The 17,999-nt window shown below is 35.9% G+C and overlaps 1 protein-coding gene across 1 annotated transcript in view; it reads left to right on the top strand.

Annotated features, from left to right (window-relative positions):
• The first annotated feature begins 957 nt into the window (after positions 1 to 957).
• The window catches only part of ANO3 (anoctamin 3), a 69,301-nt gene continuing 52,259 nt past the window's right edge, over positions 958 to 17,999 (top strand). The window contains exons 1-6 of the mRNA XM_015823040.1: positions 958 to 1,116; positions 2,762 to 2,862; positions 6,638 to 6,682; positions 13,547 to 13,678; positions 14,238 to 14,344; positions 16,341 to 16,396. Of these exons, the coding sequence (XP_015678526.1) occupies positions 964 to 1,116; positions 2,762 to 2,862; positions 6,638 to 6,682; positions 13,547 to 13,678; positions 14,238 to 14,344; positions 16,341 to 16,396 (594 nt within the window). The 5' untranslated portion in view covers positions 958 to 963. The remainder of the gene's footprint in view (positions 1,117 to 2,761; positions 2,863 to 6,637; positions 6,683 to 13,546; positions 13,679 to 14,237; positions 14,345 to 16,340; positions 16,397 to 17,999) is intronic.

Below are 17,999 nucleotides of genomic sequence, written 5' to 3'. Positions count from 1 at the left end.
AGTTGCCCTTGTTTCTGAGGAAAGGCAAATAACGCCAAAGCTAAGCAGCTTCAGGGCCACTGGGACTGCAGGGAAGGGTGGATTGGAATTCAAAATGTTGCTAGTGGCATCTAGATCAGAAATTAGTAGCCTGATAACTTTTTTATGCTGCCTTTTCCAAAAGTGAATGACATTAGCTAAGCCGTTTTGAGGCAGGAAAGAATAAAATGATAACATGAGGTCAGAAAATAGACTTAACATAACATTTCATTTTAAATCAAACCATTCTAATATGAATAATTCTTTAATTTCTTATTTCTTCCACTTGTTTTCACCCAGCCATTTTGGATTGTATGCTTGATATTTTGGCTTTTGACTGTAAATATACTTTAATAATTTTATGCTTAACATAGTTAAAAAGAGATGTACTAGTTAAAACCTCAATTAGGGAGTCTGAGGTTCAAAATCTCTGCTTCATCATGGAGTTTATTAATTACTTGTCCTTAGTCCAACGTATCAAGATGTATTATGGGATAACATTAGAGGAATTCTCCTATATTATTACTTATCCTTTATGAGACACATGGGTTATAAATCCAAATAAGTAAGCAAAGAAGCAAAAGTTCTCAAAATTATTGCAACAAAAATATTCTGTGTGATTCACTTTGTAGCATCAATTTACTTATTGAGCCCCACATTTCCCCTCTGCTAAGGGAGGTATCATATAGATTTACAGGACTGAATGTCATCAATATCCTGATTACCTTTATCTAAATTTGTGGATTTTTAAGAACAAATTGTTTTAAAAGATTTGAGAAAGAGCAAGAAGTACTTTCTTTTAGGTTTCTCTTCTGTCTTGGATAGAATTCTTAGGGCTAAAAAGAAACCACTGTGCCTAAAAATACATCCCATGTTTTTAATCATTGCCTGGACTGTGCTACTAAGTTTAAGAGTCCATTATATATCTTTTCCTTTCAGAGTGACATGTCTGCCCTGGGAACATCAGGTCTATTCTTCAAAGATGGCAAAAAACGTATTGATTACATTTTAGTCTACAAAAAATCCAGTCCTCAAATTGAGAAAAGAAGCACCTTTGAAAAGAATTTACGAGCAGAAGGATTAATGTTAGAAAGAGAGGTGGGTAGTGTTTTCTATTTGCTCAAAATGGCAGCTACTGTGGGGAAAATCCATTAGATGATTTGCCTTTTACTGAAGTGATTGCAGGATTAACTGGGGCTTACCTTCAAAGAAGGGTAGAGTAGAATGGTGGTAGGGTTAGGAAAACAGGCAGGTTGAGAGATAGTGTAAAAAGTAGGGAAGGGAAGGAGGAGAAAAGCAAATAAATATTTTGTAAAAAGGAAGAAAAGAGGGAAACTAGTAGTCCATGTGAAAAGCTAAAAATAATTCTGTAAATGAGTATGGAAGAGTTTTGTTGATGGACTTCTTTAAGGAGAAACAATTACTGTTTGATCTGATCATACAGTATTTTTCTCAAATTGTTCAGAATCAACCAAACCTCTGAGAAAGTAAGTGAAAGGTGATTTTATAACCTCCTCTCCCACCTAAGATGCAATGCTTTAAGGAAAAGGACATTTTGGGCTAGTGGCAGTGAGATTTTAAAGCATTATTTATGCCCTAAATAAAGTTAGGGGGGAAAAAGGACACCACTTCTCACGAAATAGATTCAGCTTCCTCGTAAGTACAGCAGAGCAATCATAAAGAAGAGGGAAGAAAATGACAGATTGCCAATTGCTTTGCAGCATAAGATAAAAACAAGGATGGGGGGGGAGAGAGGCAGTTGGGAGGGACTACTGTCTTTTCCTTAGTCTTGTGAGGGTAGCATGAACAGGAAGTCTTTCTAGTAGAGCAAAGGTTTTCTTTCCTCAGTCCTCCAGAAGGTCTGGTTTGCAGCAGAACATACCTGTAATATTAGACGACATGTGCAATTTTCTTTGGTATATAGCAGTGATGGCGAACCTTTTAGAGACTGAGTGCCCAAACTGCAACCCAAAACCCACTTATGCATCGTTGAGTGCCGGCTGGGTGTGGCCAATTGGCTGGGCGTGGCCCATTGGGTGGGCGCGGCTGCGGTAGTAATGGCAGACTGGGTGGGACTAAAAAGTTCAATCAATTCCAACTTTGCAAGATCTTTTTTTTTCCCGTGAGAAGTTGAAATTGACTGATTGAACCTTTTTTTTTTTTTGCACATGGCGGCGGAGGCCTAAAGCGAAAAGGTTTTTAAAACCCAGCTGAAGGCCTAGGACTGGGGCGAGGGCAGGCGTGCCCACAGAGAGGGCTCTGAGTGCCGCCTCTGGCACCCGTGCCATAGGTTCGCCACCACTGATATATAGAACTGCTTGAATAGATGTCTTCCTGCCATGAACTAGTCAACCCTCCCCTCTTAACACCCTTGTTTGAAGGATTGTTCTGTAATTTATTAAGAATAGTCAAAAAATAACATGATTTTATGGGATAACATCTATGGAACTTCTGAAGAATTGTAATAACTCTGTTCTTTGATAAACTGCAATCCTAGCTAGATTACAGGTAAGCCAAAATTCCTCTCTTTTTTGACCAAAGAAGAATACATGCAGGATATTTATACTTTCCTTAGAATTATCTTTCAAAACAAGTCCAAGTAGACAGCTAAAAAAAAAAAAAGACTGTTCTTAAATACCATACACCCATATAACTAACTGTGAACTTTTTTAGAGCAAAATTTTAAAAAAATGCCACCCGGATCTAAAAGATTTGTGCTTGTTACGTTGTTTCTTTTTTGCAGCCAGCTGTTACAAACAATGACATTATGTTTGTAAAAATCCATTGTCCTTGGGACACACTCTGCAAATATGCTGAAAGAATGAACATTAGGATGCCTTTCAGGTAACAATAAAATGCTTAATTTTGTCACTTGTTAAATTAAGAATATATTTTTCTAACAAGCACATTTATTCATAGCTATCTTAATAGTAGTAGCAATAGCACTTAGACTTATATATCATCTCTCTGAGTGGTTTACAGAGTCAGCATATTGCACCCAACAATCTGGGTCCTCATTTTACTGACCTCAGAAGGATGGAAGGCTGAGTCAGCCTTAAGCCTTATCAGGATTGAACTCCAAAATGTGGGCACAGTTCACATGCAATATTGCATTCTCACTACTGTGCCACCAGGACTCATTGACAAACGCAGTACATTCTGCAAGGGATACTGTTGCTTCAGATATCGTTGTGTTCAACCAGTCACTGGGGAATGGGATCTTGTCTGGGAAGTTTTTAATATAGGGAACAATCATGATTACTGGCACAATATTCCAGGGTTCATAGCACTGGGTATGGCTAAGAGAGGCAGAAGGTCTTCAGGAACCAACCCTCTCTATATTTCCATCATGCAGAACAGAACTAGTAAGTTAGGTGCACCATTTTCTTTTCTACTGCTTGCAGTCAAATGCAAACAAACCTCCATCTTCAGTTTAATATTTTTATTACAGCTAACAAAGATATCAGATATTAGAGTAACCCAAAGTTTTTTGTCACAATTGCTCCGCTAATCCATTGTTGATTCCATAAGCAATAGACAAAGTAAAAGCCAAAGTGAGTCCTTCTAGACATTGTGGTCACTCTCAAATGTACCTGTGCTATGTAATTTGGATTCATCCTTCTAATATGATGAATTTGTACAACTGATAGAGAAATTTATGCAGTTCATTTGCTTGTGCACATTTGGTACACTGAAAGCTGTCTTGAGGCACAAGTTTCCATAATTTTGAAATATTCAAAGCAGCTATAATTGGTTCCCTGATTTAATACAAATTAATACCGATGGAGGATAAGTGCACCTGCTGGCTCATAGGTTTTAATTGCAACCTCCAGTTATTTACTCCAGAGAAAAGGTCTTGAACTTAGTGGGGCTCTTCCAGAAATAAGTACATTATATCAATTGCCAGAAAATGATCCATTGGCTTTAAGAGAAAAATACAAATCAATTTCAGGGAATTATTACATTGCTCTTTAGCAATGCTATAAACAATCCACAATTTCCCTCATATTAATTTCATTCAGGAAAAAAATTGTAAACGATGAGCAAGGAAAGATTAATAGTAGGTGTCATTTTAGCAAGTTTTCCTATTGTCCTTAATAAAGAACTTTGCTCAGATTTTTTTCTTGCATATTGAAAGAATTAAAATGACATTCCTTTAGATCAGCAGTCTCTAAACTTTGTGGCTTGGTGGTCTGGCTGGGGGAAGAAGATGGGAATTGGGCTGTGTGATTGGCACAAGTAGTGATTGCATGAGTGGTGGGCTGACACAAGTGGCAAGCTGGCAAGCATGTGCAAAAGTGCCTGCCAGCCCGACATTCATGCAGGTTGTGCTACGCACATACGCGCATGCACTCTGGCCAGCCACTCATGTGGTCCAATTCCAAATAGGCCACGGCCTGGCCGTGGGCTGCAGCCTGGGGATTGGGGACCCCTGCTTTAGATTTTAAGATTTAAAAACTGATGGGATCTTCAACAGAATCTGCTGCACCCACTACACTTTGGTATCCTTAAGTCTGCAACAAAACAAAGAGAATCAGAGTGGTATAGTATTTAAGAAGCTGGATTTAAGATTCAAATCCATCCTTAGCCACAAATACTCAATAATGAGTTGGGCCTGCTTCTATCTCTCAACCCAAGTAACTTCATAAGCTTTTTGTTATAGGGAGTTTTAAGCTCCTGTATTAAATGTAGAATATAAATCTAATCATAAATAATCCTGCTATGATGGAATTGAGGCCTTAAATTAGATTTGGGAGTTTCATGTACAAATGTTGGCTAATAGTCCAGCACTTACCCATGTACTTCTGGCTCATGGATCTCTCTTCCGGTCTTGTCCAATTACCCTGCTTAATTTGAGCTTTATCGTAGGCAGCTCAGCAAACTATCCAAGTAGTAGGGAAAGGCCATGGGGCCAGAGCAATGTTCTTTGTTCCAGTGTATAATATTTAGAAGGGGGTAGATTGGGGAAATGAAGTTACACTGAATCTGGGCCAATTCCTGAAATTGACAAAAATGCTCCCCTTCTCTTTAAAAATGCCCAGCTGAGGGGAGAAACTACATGCAAGTTAATCTAATTTTCTGTCCCTGATTTAATGACATTATTTTAAGCATAGGACTCCTTTGGGCATTGGTATAAGATTACTGCTGAATGCTGAAGAAGATCTAACAATTTTCCTATCAGTGCTGCCCTTAACTTTGATTCAAAATGAATTAAAGATACTTTAACAACCTCTCAAACCTATATACTTTGACATGTGTTTGAGCCTTTGGGGTACTGAGCCTGAGCCAAATATTTAAAGATTCCCAACATGTTGCAATTTTTCTTTTTGAACAACTCCTTCAGAGAACGCTGAAAGTCCAAAATATAGGATTTTACAATTTGCTACCCAACATGCAGAATGTTTGACTTTGCTCAACAACTAGCATTTTTAGATTAGCTGAGATCTAATTTTGTTATCTCATTAGCATAACAAGGTTGCTTAATTGTCCTGCTTTCCAGGTACACCATCAATCTAATATAATATAGCTTTTCACTACTGTGGATTACATTGCTTACCAATGAGAGAGGTACATACAGTCAGTGGTGGGATTCAGATATGTGAACAACTGGTTCTCTCTGTGGATGTAGCTTCCGGAAGTCCATTCTGGGCCTGGGCAACAAAAAATTAGCTACCGGTTCTGCCAAAGTGGTGCAAACTGGCTGAATCCCACCACTGCATACAGTATGTAAGATATATATACACACAGTTTGTACATATATGCACACAAAACTTCCCCACGCTTGTTCCTCTTCAACTGGAGAAGTTCTCTTTCTAATAATCATAGGGAGTATGCCAGTTAGATTATCACTGAGTAATTATTGAGTTTTACTATGAAAAATTGTTTCAATAGTATCATACTACTACTATGGAGCCAATCTGGTAATCTAATAGAGAGTTAGTAGGGAGCCTTAGCACCAGCTATCATGGGAAAGAAGGGCTACTGAGTGTCACTTTTAACTGACAACTATTGTGTTGCCTACCCATGACTCATAAATCAAGTCACTCAGTCTTTGGGGAGGGGGAGGTAGTGGTCATTTTTAAGTGTGATTTGTCTTTTAAAAAATCTACAATTTGAATTCCACATGAATGCATCAATTTTCCCAACTAAATCAATACACATTTAAAAATGGAAAAAATAATACAAGGCAAAATTCCAACAGCATGAAGAGCCTATGCAATTATTTTCTATGGCATGCCTTTATGTATTGTATTTCCAAAATGGTCCTCTTTGCATTTATTACCTCAGATAATATTGGAAGATGTATAGATATATATATCATTCAGACTTTATTGTAATCATTTAAGGATAATCGATACTAGTGCAAACAGAAGCATCTCTGCATCCAACTATCTACTGCCCATGACTTGTGTATACACTATTAGCTGATATTTTTGTTCATGCTATTCGTGTTAACAGTTAGATTTAAGTAGCTCAGTTTTTATCCATGTCGTTGAGCTTCTGTCCACTTTCCTTTTGTAACCATGCATGTTATGAAATTACGAAACTCTATATCTTGTATGTATTTCCTTCACCCTGATGTGAAATTGTACTCTGATGATTTTTGCTGTTCTTTCAGGAAAAAATGTTATTACACTGACTGGAGGAGCAAAACCATGGGCAGGTTGGTGGGTGATGCATAGCTTTTAATTTTACCAGATAGTCATCCCATATATAATAAATCCATTCTAGCAGTTGTAAATTTATCACAATGGGTTTTGAGAAAGCTGATTGAATAATGGAGGCAGTAGAACTTAGATGCTTATTTATTTTCAGCTTTAAGCATGTGACTGACCTCACCAGAAATAAGATAATCCAGAGTATCTTCCAAAGCAGTGATTATGTTTTATTAGTAAATAACAATTAGGTTCAAATAAAAAAGGTATGAAGAAAATGGATCTTAAAATCTCTGAAGAGCCAGAAGATTGTAGAGCTTAAGTTTTGTATTGGTTCCTTTTCCCGTAGTATGAAATCTTCCAAAGAACATTTACCTTGAGGAACCTGTATATTAGATTTCAGGTCATGTAACATATCCCTATTCATTGTTAGCCATTTCCCTGTGATATCAACAGCCACCATAGCCCATCACATTACATTTAGGAAGGAGATAGAAATATTGTCTCCTTTTAAGCTTTCTTCCTTGACTCCAGTCCATGATTCCAATTGATGAGCTTTCATTAAGGCCCCTTCAGGTGAACATGACAAAGACACACTGAGATCATATATATTGAGCATATAATCTCATTGGTGGCATCTTGAATTGCATCTCCGCCCTGATAATGTTGATGATGATGAGAGCTACTCTGGGAAATCAAAAACATTTAAAAACAAAGAATACAAAAACACAAAAACAAAAGACAAAAGAACAATAATGGCAAAGAAAACAAACTCAGAGAAGTAAAGAAAGAAAGTAAGGTAAGAAAGTGGTATCAGACATCCTGCTAAAGATCTAGATGAAGACCCAAACCTATAGGGACTTTTGAAAAATCAATAAGGTGGGAGTCGTTTGAATCTTGAACTGAAGATAACACAGGGAAACTGCACTCTGGTGTGGAAAGTCTCAATTATTGCTTTTAAATATAAACTTTAAAACCCTTTTTCAAATATTGGTATTTCCAATATTAACATAAATGTTTTATGAAGAATTTTTGCTCCATCCAGCTATTTGTTTTGTTTGGGGTTTTTTGGGGTTTTTTTTGTTGGTTGTTTTTTTTTTGAAAAAAATGTATTATTTCTCATGGAATTTAGATAAGTTCTACTGCACTTCCATCAAACTCCATTAGGCAGTGTTGGTGGGTTTTTGTTTTTCATGTAACAGAATGTGAAGTTGTCTTATTGTAAAGCCAATTTCTCCTGTGATGGATTTACTCCATATCAAAATTTAATTGGAAGGAAAAGCAACAAACAGAATGACACAATGGTCCTAACTCTGTTTCAAAGTAATCATCTTGGATATTGCAATTTTACCTTGTCTTTACTTCTGATATTGATTCAGTATCTAAGTTAAGTGAAGATAATGAGAGTAAGGTAATGATCTGAGTAGGATTTCTAGGAATATACATATTGTCAATATTCAGGATATTTCATATGTTAATTATTTTGTGTGAAAGCTATTGCTTTTCACATGCAGATATTAAATATTTATATACTTTTTTATAGTAAAAATTTACAACTGCTTACTTCCTCTCCCCAATCATGCACGTGCTTGCTTTGTATCAGATAGCTCTCCTATATTATATACATAATTATGCTTTAAATGATGTGAAATAAACCATTTTCTCTCAAGGGATTAAAGTCTAGGCAAGAATCATGTTCAGGCTACATTAATAAAAATGACAATTTACTGTATATCCTAGGGAATTATTATGGTGAAAGTTGAAATTCAAAACAATGGATTTATAATCAGAATTATATATTTGTGTCTGTTTGTTAGTTCTGTTCTCTAAACTTTGGTTTCTTCTGTTAGATAAAATTCCCAAAGGGTAATCATAGCTAACCATCTTCAATTACATTAATACCAAAGCCACCTAGATTGTGACTCCAACAAAGTTTTAATCATTTTTTCTGGGATGTAGGCTTTTCTTTGAAAAGAAACAAAGAACACTTACTTTTCACTTAGTAAGGAAAGTGGGGGGGGAAGCAATACAACCCATAACCCAATACACTACAGTATGCTACTATAGCAATAGCACTTAGACTTATATACCATTTCACAGTGCTTTACAGCACTATCTAAATGGTTTACAGAGTCAACATATTGTCCCCAACAATCTGTGTCCTCATTTTATTGACCTCGGAAGGATGGAAGGCTGAGTCAACCTTGAGCCGGTCAAGATTGAAGGAATCAAACTCCAGGCAGTGTGAGCAGAGTTAGCCTGCAGTACTGCATTCTAATCACTGCGCCACCATAGCTCATATTAAATGAATATGTTTTTGGTTTTATTTTTGTCAGGTAAGACAACACATTTTTTTTTCATACAGTCACGTAGAACTACCATATGTCTGAGAGCAAGCTTAGTAAACATGTGGAATTGTATTGTACATTGTGAAATATGTCTTTCTGATGACTTGTTCTCACATGCCCATGTAATTTTTTAAACAGCTTGGTGCATGCTCATAATACCATTTAAAAGCACAGAGACATCAGGTTCTCTTTGTTTATGCTATCAAGGTAGCCAAGAGACTTTCGTGTGATTTCTAGGAGTCCTATATGAAGATGTATACTAAATCTGACCAAAGGCTTATGTAGTCCAGCATTCTCTTCAAAGATCAATCTTTCATATTCTTATCATTCTCTTTCAGTGGCCAATCAAAAATCAATGAGCAATCTCTGAGAGTGATAGCTTCTTTTCATTAGTCTCTCAATACAATGGGAGCTTGATGCCTCTGGTTTTGCTTGTAAAGAATAGCCATCGTGATTAGCAGCCACTGATAACTTTCCCATTGTTCAGCTAACCAGTATTTAAAGCTATCCAACTTGCTTGCTATTATCACAACACAGGATAAGAAATTCTATACAATAACTGTAGATTGTCAAGAACAGTCTTTTCTTCTGGGATCTTTCAGCCTTAAGCTTTCCTGAATAACTTCATTTTCTACAACTACTAGTATAGGAAAAAAAAATCCCATTCTTTTCTGGGAAATCCTTATCATAATCATCTTGATTGTTTTCTACACTTTATCTTAGACTCTTTCTTGGGGATTGGTGAAGAAGCACTACAGTCATACCATTAATTTGTAGAATGGTATGTTGTTATGTGCAATTTTACTTTCAATTTTCTTCCTATTGATTCTGAAAATGGATTTTTTTTTTACAATATATAAGTTCCTTACCTATTTAAGGGCTGCTTCAATGAACTGAGCGATTTTTTTTTCCATAAAAGGATGTTGCTTCTTAAATTATATTTTAAAGGCACCGTGATACACAGATAAACTCCATCTAGATTAATAATTGTATTCCAGTAAAACAGTATTAAATCACACAATATCCTGTTTAGTCCCAAATGTTTTCCCATAAGAGACCATCTTGGGAGGTTCACTTGCTGAACAGAAGTAAAAGAGCTTTCTCTGACAGCTACTCAACCCTGATAATAGAAGTTACTGTATATATCACTGGAGTTATTATATTGCTGTTGGTTACCTTGTCCCCTATGACTTTGTTAAACTTTGTTTGAGGTGATTCAGGTTGTTAGCAGTTAGTCTATGGAAATGACAATTCAGCGTTATCATTGTGCCAATGCATCTTAAACTCTGATCAAATATTATTCTTTCATATTCTTATCAATTTGTAGTGATATGTTCTGACATAAACCTCATTTATAAAAAAAAATTGCACCACAGTTTTAAAAAACAAATGCAAAGGCTTAAAATAGATTATGTTTATACACAATTATATCTATTTAACCATTGTAACCAAAGTTTATTTTGGCTTAACTGAAAGAATAATTCATCCATTTGCTGTTTGCACTCATTTCACATATGGTGACTATATAAATGGATTTGCTTATCATTAGTAAAAAAAATAATTTTGTTGTTTTTAAGATATTACTGTACATGAATATATACAAACTGTATTTTCCCTTTACATTTAAAATTGTAATTTTGCTTTTAAAACTGGACTATGTGCAAAAATGTCTACTTTTGTTAATTGAATGGATGACAGTGTAATAATGAAATGAAAAGCTGGAAAATTGTAGAAGTTGGATAACAGGGTTCTTTATTTTCCTCTTTTTAGCAAAATTTTAAAAAATATTTATGTACTAAAAATATTTTTCAGATGCTCCTTGAAAATATAAAACCTTTGTAAATGTTGTGCTTTCAGCTTTATACAGTATAGGCAGTAATGTGTTGGTAGGGTTTTGTGTAGTACACTCTGTCACAATATATACTGCTTCTTATATTTTAAGCCAGTCATATGCTCTTATAAGAACCTTCAAAAGAGGGCACCAGTTTGACCAATGAATATAAACTGGTTTACTTCTAATTATTTTTTGAAGAAACATTGAGACCGTTAGCAACCACCACCCACTTCTAGTTCTTCTGGGCAATGAAGGTGTAAATGTAGGAAGCAGTTATAAACAACTGCAATGGTTACCATGGTAAAAAAGTAATCATGATCTTCAATGACATTTTAACCAGAAAAGAATACAACACCAAGTTCATTGAAGAAACCATGACTTCCCTATCATGAAAATTGCACTTGAAGGACATTCCTAGCTTCTATTTTTAGTAGCTAGGACAAGCTATGACAATTTGTTACTGCAGATTTTAAAGACCTCTTGCTTTTCTACATATATTATTATAATTATTATCAAAAAGTACTCAGAGATGTAGTTATCTTCTATCATTGATTCTTCAGTGGAATAACTTTCTCAGGCAAAATTAGTGCCCAGTCTGGGAATCCACACCCTTGTCACACAAACACAGTTCAGTAATGCACAGCATTTCCATAATACACAAGGTTGAGATAGGTCTTATTAGAGACTGACTGATTGAGCAGTAAGTAACAGCAGATAAGAATCAGAGCTACCAAAGCTTCAGGAACTAGGCCCCATTGTTGAGCATGAGAAGCCAGAACACAGCATCAGTACCAGAGATCAAGGCCACCTTACCTTTAGTCACCCACCACCTGTTTACTGCCCTATCTCCCTGTGCTTGCCTTCTCCCTCTTAAAAAAACCATCACCTGATCCTTGACTTCCCATCTCCAGATCAAAGGGCCCTATCACAGACTAGAATAAGATGATAATCTTTCAAAATAATTGACCTATTTGTTACCCAAGTGCTTCTGCAAAGCATTTGGCACCCAGAATCAAGTCAGCCAGCCTATGTTTCTAGCCTCCTCCTATACACTCAGATATCTTAGTCATGTACCTAATGGTATCCTAAGGAATTTTGGGGAGGAGGTAGGTTTTTTTCCCCCTGCCTGGACAAGTCCTTGCAGTTTTCTTGGCAACATGGTTTGCCTTCTTCCTAGAGCTGAGAAGCAGTGAAGGAGTGTCTGGCTCAAGGTCACCCATCTGACTTTCTGCCTAAAGTGGGACTAGAACTCACATTCTTCCAGTTCTAGCGTACTCATCATGGATTTCTTTCATTGGAACATGAATTATTGTATAAAATATTCCACCAGGAAAAGCAGTCAAGCATCCTGTGAGTCCTGTGGATATAACATTAAATGTATGGATTTCTAGCACTTATTTTAACAGGATGTAGACTTTAAATAAAACTAAAATCTCTTTCAGAGTTAGACATTAAATGCATGCAAAAAATAGGATCCTTTGTTATTATTACACATTTTATCTTTTCCAATGCTTTCTTGGCATATGCTCTCTCTCTCTCTCTCTCTCTCTCTCTCTCTCTCTCTCTCTCTCTCTCTCTCTCTCTCTCTCTCCCTCCCTCCCTCTCCCTCTCCCTGTCTCCTAAGCATTTATTAAGACTGGCAAAGTTTTAATGCCACAACTCCTTACCCATTTATATGCACTAATAAGCAGGTATATCAGTTAAAGCTTAGACTGCCAGATCTATTTAGCTGAACTGCCAAGGAGCATGTGAATAGCTGTAGAACCTCCCCAAATGTCTGTTAAGCATTAGAGGCATTTAGAATTTTTGGAGAAGACATTAAATTGTGCTATCAACTTGGGGAAGCATGGACATACTCTCCTGAATAACCTCCCTTCCCTAAACTAACAGAGAATAATTTCATTTGCATTCTGTCCTTCTGCTACCATTACTGTCTTGTTCTATCTAACTAATATTATTCACAGGATTCCAGATATCTCATGACATTTGACCATGGATTCCCCTTCATGCTATTAAAGATAATTAGCTTTAATTTGAAATAGTAGCAGCAATGCTCTGACACCACAAATAACAATCAGATACCATCTAAAGATCTTATCTTACATTTTACATTCCTTGGGATTCAGGAAGGGGCAAGGACATATTAAACTTTCTACTTCCCACTAATCCTAATTTCAATCCAGATTGGGATATTTTCTGTGTACAATGAACCAAATCATGAGAAACTGGCATACAATGACATTCATTGGATATACTTTCTAGTTTAGATCTCAGTAGAACACTGTTCAGTCCTTACATATATCACTTGGGGGAATCTTCCTCTAAACTGGACTTCAAACAGATATGCGGTCTTCAACTCCCATCACTGGCCATATTGGAGTCCATACATCTGGAGGGCACCCAAACTGGAAAAGGCCATTTTAGAGCATTCCTACTAGCCATTTCCCTTCTTCCCACCATCATTAGAATTATGTTGTAAATTATAGTTATGTTTATTGCTTCACCTTATAGACTTTCTATATCTATTTCTTGTTTTGCTTTAGATGAAAAATAATTTTAAGAGACCATGTGATTGTTCCTTATTGTTTTGAAGTCTAGCATTGTCCTTCCAGTATCCATTTCAGCATATCACCTATATAATGAAAGGTATAAAAGACTTAAGATAGTAAAATGTGGTTTCTTTTCCCCAGTTTCCAGAGGAATATGAGGGAATTGAAAAGCTGGTTGCCCAGAAATCCAATGAAACTTGATAAAGAAGCTCTTCCTGATCTGGAAGAAACAGATTGCTACACAGCTCCTTTCAGCCGAGCACGTATTCATCAGTATGTGGTGAATTTAAAATATATTCATAGAGACCAGCAATAATGTTTCATTTTTTCTCTCTCAGGGGTTAACATAACAACATTCACCATTAAGAAATGCAATGTTCAAACTGAATGAAAAACATATTTCAAAAAATGCTGGAGTCTATATTCAACAATAAGTTACAGAAGGATTTTCAGCTGCATTGATCAGAAGCTGGTTCCACTCAACTAAAGTTGACTTTCTTAAATCATATTCATAATAGCTCAAAGACATAAGATTCAGTATAGTCCTTTGAACTTGTAATTATTTTAAGATGTTCTCTGTAATTGCTTCTTTGCATGGTGGCTTATTTCAAGGAACTATTTCAAGTTTTTTGAGCAATGCATATTTTGCTCATTTGATTATATTTGATCCTTCTATTGTAACAACTTCAAAATAGCTTCAGAATAGCATAAATAAAATTAAAAATGTCAATATGTTTGAAATTTGATAAAATTGTATTCATTATGATAAATATTTTATGCTGATATATTGATAGCTGTTTCCAACATTAATTGATATTGTCTTCTTCAACAGTTTTACAATAAACAACAAAGATAGCTTCTTCAGCAACTCTACAAGGAGTAGGATAGTGCACCATATGTTACAGAGAACGAAGTATGAAGATGGAAAACCAAAAATGGGTACAAGTTCATTTTAATATAACAATGCAGGTGTTGGAATTCTTGTTACCAACTCAATTCTTCCAGTAAAAAATGTTTAGTCAATAATGTAAATCCAAGATATTGGGGATTTAAACTGGGACAACAGTGGCAGTTACCAAAATCAGGACTATTTCTGTGTGAGAAAGGAAAGAAAAGATCTACAGGCTACAATACTACAATATCCTCACTCCTGATTGACTTTGACTTGTCCATGTTTTTTATTATTTACTGTTAATGGAACAGAATATGCTGATTCATTATTTATTTATTGAAGTTATATTATGGTAAAATCTCATGACTCTCAACTGATATGCAAGATATGCAAAAATAATTAACATCTCCAGTAGTATGATTAAAACAAATTAAACTAAATAACAAAACCATACAATTAACAAACTACAACAAGTAAAAGATGGTACAGTAGCTGAGCATCATTAGAATGCTGTCTTGAAATCCTTTATTTTTTAACAAACCATTAAGCCATTAAGGAAGGACCTAGCTTCATTTTCACAGGAACCCCATTCCACAGCACCAGTATTACTACTGAGAAGCAGGATCTTTTAGCTTTGGTTTCTCTAATCTTCATGAAGTGTGGGGCTAAGAAGAGTTTCTCTCATTCAGTGCTTTAGTAGGTCCTGGTAATACAGGTTGAAGAAAACATTTCTTCATATACACCAGCATGATCTCAGGCTTGTCTCTTCTGCCCAACCTAGCATATTAGCATTTAGTCCCATTATCTGAGGAGTACAGGCCCACTACCATTTTTTTGCTTCCAGGTCCAATTCAGGGTGCTGATTTTAACCTTTTAACCTTTAAAGTTCTTCATGACCTATATGAGGGACTGTATCTCCTTGGTTACATCAGCCCACCCCATTAAATCTGAGACAAGAGAAGCCATGATGCAGGTCCATCAGCTAGGTTATATATTTGGTGGGTCCTGGTAAACTTGAATTCTCTGTAATATTGCCCAGGTTATGAAACATTCCTCTCCCCAAATAAGCTTTGCTCCATCCCCTTTGAGATTCCAGAAGCCCCTTGGCTATGTCATTAGTCCTGGGGTACCAGGGAACTGGAAATATGCTCAGATGGCCCCGTTGTTGAGGTGGATATTTGTATTGACTCTTTGTATAGGGGTATGTATGTTTGTTTTAGTTTATATTATTTATTTATTTATTAATATAGATTTTTACATATGTCATTTTTTATATTTGTGGGTTTTATCTGATTGTTGTACACTGCCCAGAGTCACTTTTTGGTGAGATCAGCTGCTATACAAGTTTCATATTGAGGGAATTTCTCATCAGTTTAATTCTGAGAAAATTCCAAATAGATCCAAGGTAATCTATCTTCTCTTTTGATGATGAAGCTCTGTGAGAAGTAGATGTTCTCCACTGTACTTCTACTACATGTAGATATCATAAAAGTTAACATCAAGACAGCTTGTTGTGCCATGCATTCCTAGCAATGTTGCTTTTGATCCTTGACTGATATTCTATTGTAAGGCAGAATTCACCAAACCTTAGAATGTAAATGGTGTTTTTAGGCTTGGTGAGACAGATTAATTTTATTTCACTTATGTTTCAAGACATGTTAAAACACGCCTACGCAACAACTATGAACTATTTTTCTTTGCATCTGGCCATCTGCCAGTATGATCAGACATAAAACCCATAAATGTGGATCAGTGCTATGCTTGAAAACCTAATCCTAGTCATAATAATGAGCAGAAGGCTGGTCCTTATATAGGACAGAAAACTGTGATGGCTTACTGTAGAATAATTTTGCTGAAAAACCTTGAGGTAACAAGGACTCAAAGCAACAGTCCTTAGCTAATGTGATTTCAAACTTGAAACAGAGTCATATCTGTATTTTTCTTTTTATTAATGTATAAAGAAAATTGGTACTTACTTATTTTAATATTGATGTTTCTTACCTTTAACATTTCAAATATTTGTAACATGTCTTCTTTCTTTAGGCATCAACAGACTGCTCAGCAATGGAACATATGAAGCTGCATTTCCACCTCATGAGGTAGTTTAAGTAGCAGTGCTTTAAGTGTGATATACCTGTGCTCAATTTGCCTTATCCTCCTGGATCCTGTGTAACATTTAAGTTTATGTTGAGTATTTCTGTTTCTCGTTTCTATAAGGCTTCTCTGAGTGTCTTTTTTTCCCCAGCAATGATAATATGTCTGATGTTATTGTGCAGCAATTACTGTAAGGCTTCTCTGAAAGTTATTTTTTTCCCTGACAATGAAAACATGTCTGATGCTATTGTGCAGTTTTTCTCGGTATTAGACATTTTTCATTGCCTGGCAGTAAGCCTTATCTGATGCTTATTTACTCAGAAACAAGGTACAGTGGGATTTATTCTGTACCAATATCCAAAAGGTTTCAGCCTAAAATATAGAGCTAGTTCCTGTGCTATTTTGAAACTCTTTCCTGAAAAACAGTAAAGCCATAATTCATAGAAGCTGTCTTATACTCATTCTTCCCCTTGAGAGACCAAATTTTAAATTTCTGGCTCATACATTTATGGTTGACATTTTAGATTCTAAAGAATTGCCGCTGATTCCATTATCTGTATTAAACGACTGCTGTGTGTTTTAGAAAGAGAGATAGAGAGAAAGAGAGACAGGGGGAGGGAGGGAGAGATTTAATATTTGTTCTGAAGTCAGTACATAAATACAGTTTTGGTGCAGACAGTTGAATAGAATGCAGCCTGAAGTATACTTTAAGTATATATTACAGAGAAATAGAGGGGAAATTCTCGAAAAGTGGCTTGATGCAGTCCAGTCAAGAAAACATTCCTCAGTGTCCTTACAGATCCTACTTACAATGCTTGGCTGAAGGCCCACTGCCTTGTCATCTTGTCATGACAATGTGGGAGAAGATTGTCTCAGCAAAACAGAACACTTTGCACCATGATGCAAACTAATTCCTTCCTATAAAGCTGACAATGAACCTGAATTGCAATGAGATGACATGCTGTAGCATGTACTTCAATCAGGCATTTGATATATATATACAGCTTTGTTGTTAGCCTGTGTAAGACTACAACAACAACAACAACAAAAATCACAGCAGGAGCACTGTTATTGTATTGCACACACAATCTTATGTCTCTTATGATCAATAGAAGGGGAAAGGGCTTACATACAAACATAATAATATAGCAGGAAATTTCACCTGAATGGTGGTGATTTCCAACTTATTTTCAAGACTATTCACTAAACTAGATTTTCTGAAACTGTATTCTGTGGAACTCTGGGGCTCCCCAAGAACATAAATACACATATAACTTTTATGTATCCACCCATTTTTCAACCAGTTCCGGGTGCTTCCCAAACATGAGTCCCAGGAGAAACTAAGGGCAAAAAGAAGATGAAAGAAAGTTCATGAAAGTGCAGCAATTTTCACTCACTAGAGCTCTTCACCAATGATTCTAGGATTCCTTCATTCAATCATTTGAAATGAATGTCACAGTCTTAGAAAGTTTGAAAACTCCTATTTTATATAGGTACTTTCTATTAGTGTTATGTTATCAAGTGATGCATTTATTTATTCCATGTTTATAGTGCTGCAAATATATATATATATATATATATATATATATATATTTGTTTTTTGAGGTT

This window comes from Protobothrops mucrosquamatus, unplaced genomic scaffold, assembly GCF_001527695.2.
Source record: "Protobothrops mucrosquamatus isolate PMUCROS unplaced genomic scaffold, P.Mucros_1.0 scaffold1753, whole genome shotgun sequence".
Classification (NCBI taxonomy): Eukaryota; Metazoa; Chordata; class Lepidosauria; order Squamata; family Viperidae; genus Protobothrops; species Protobothrops mucrosquamatus.
Note: the sequence above shows the minus strand (reverse complement) of the source record. Positions and strands in the feature narration are given on the sequence as shown.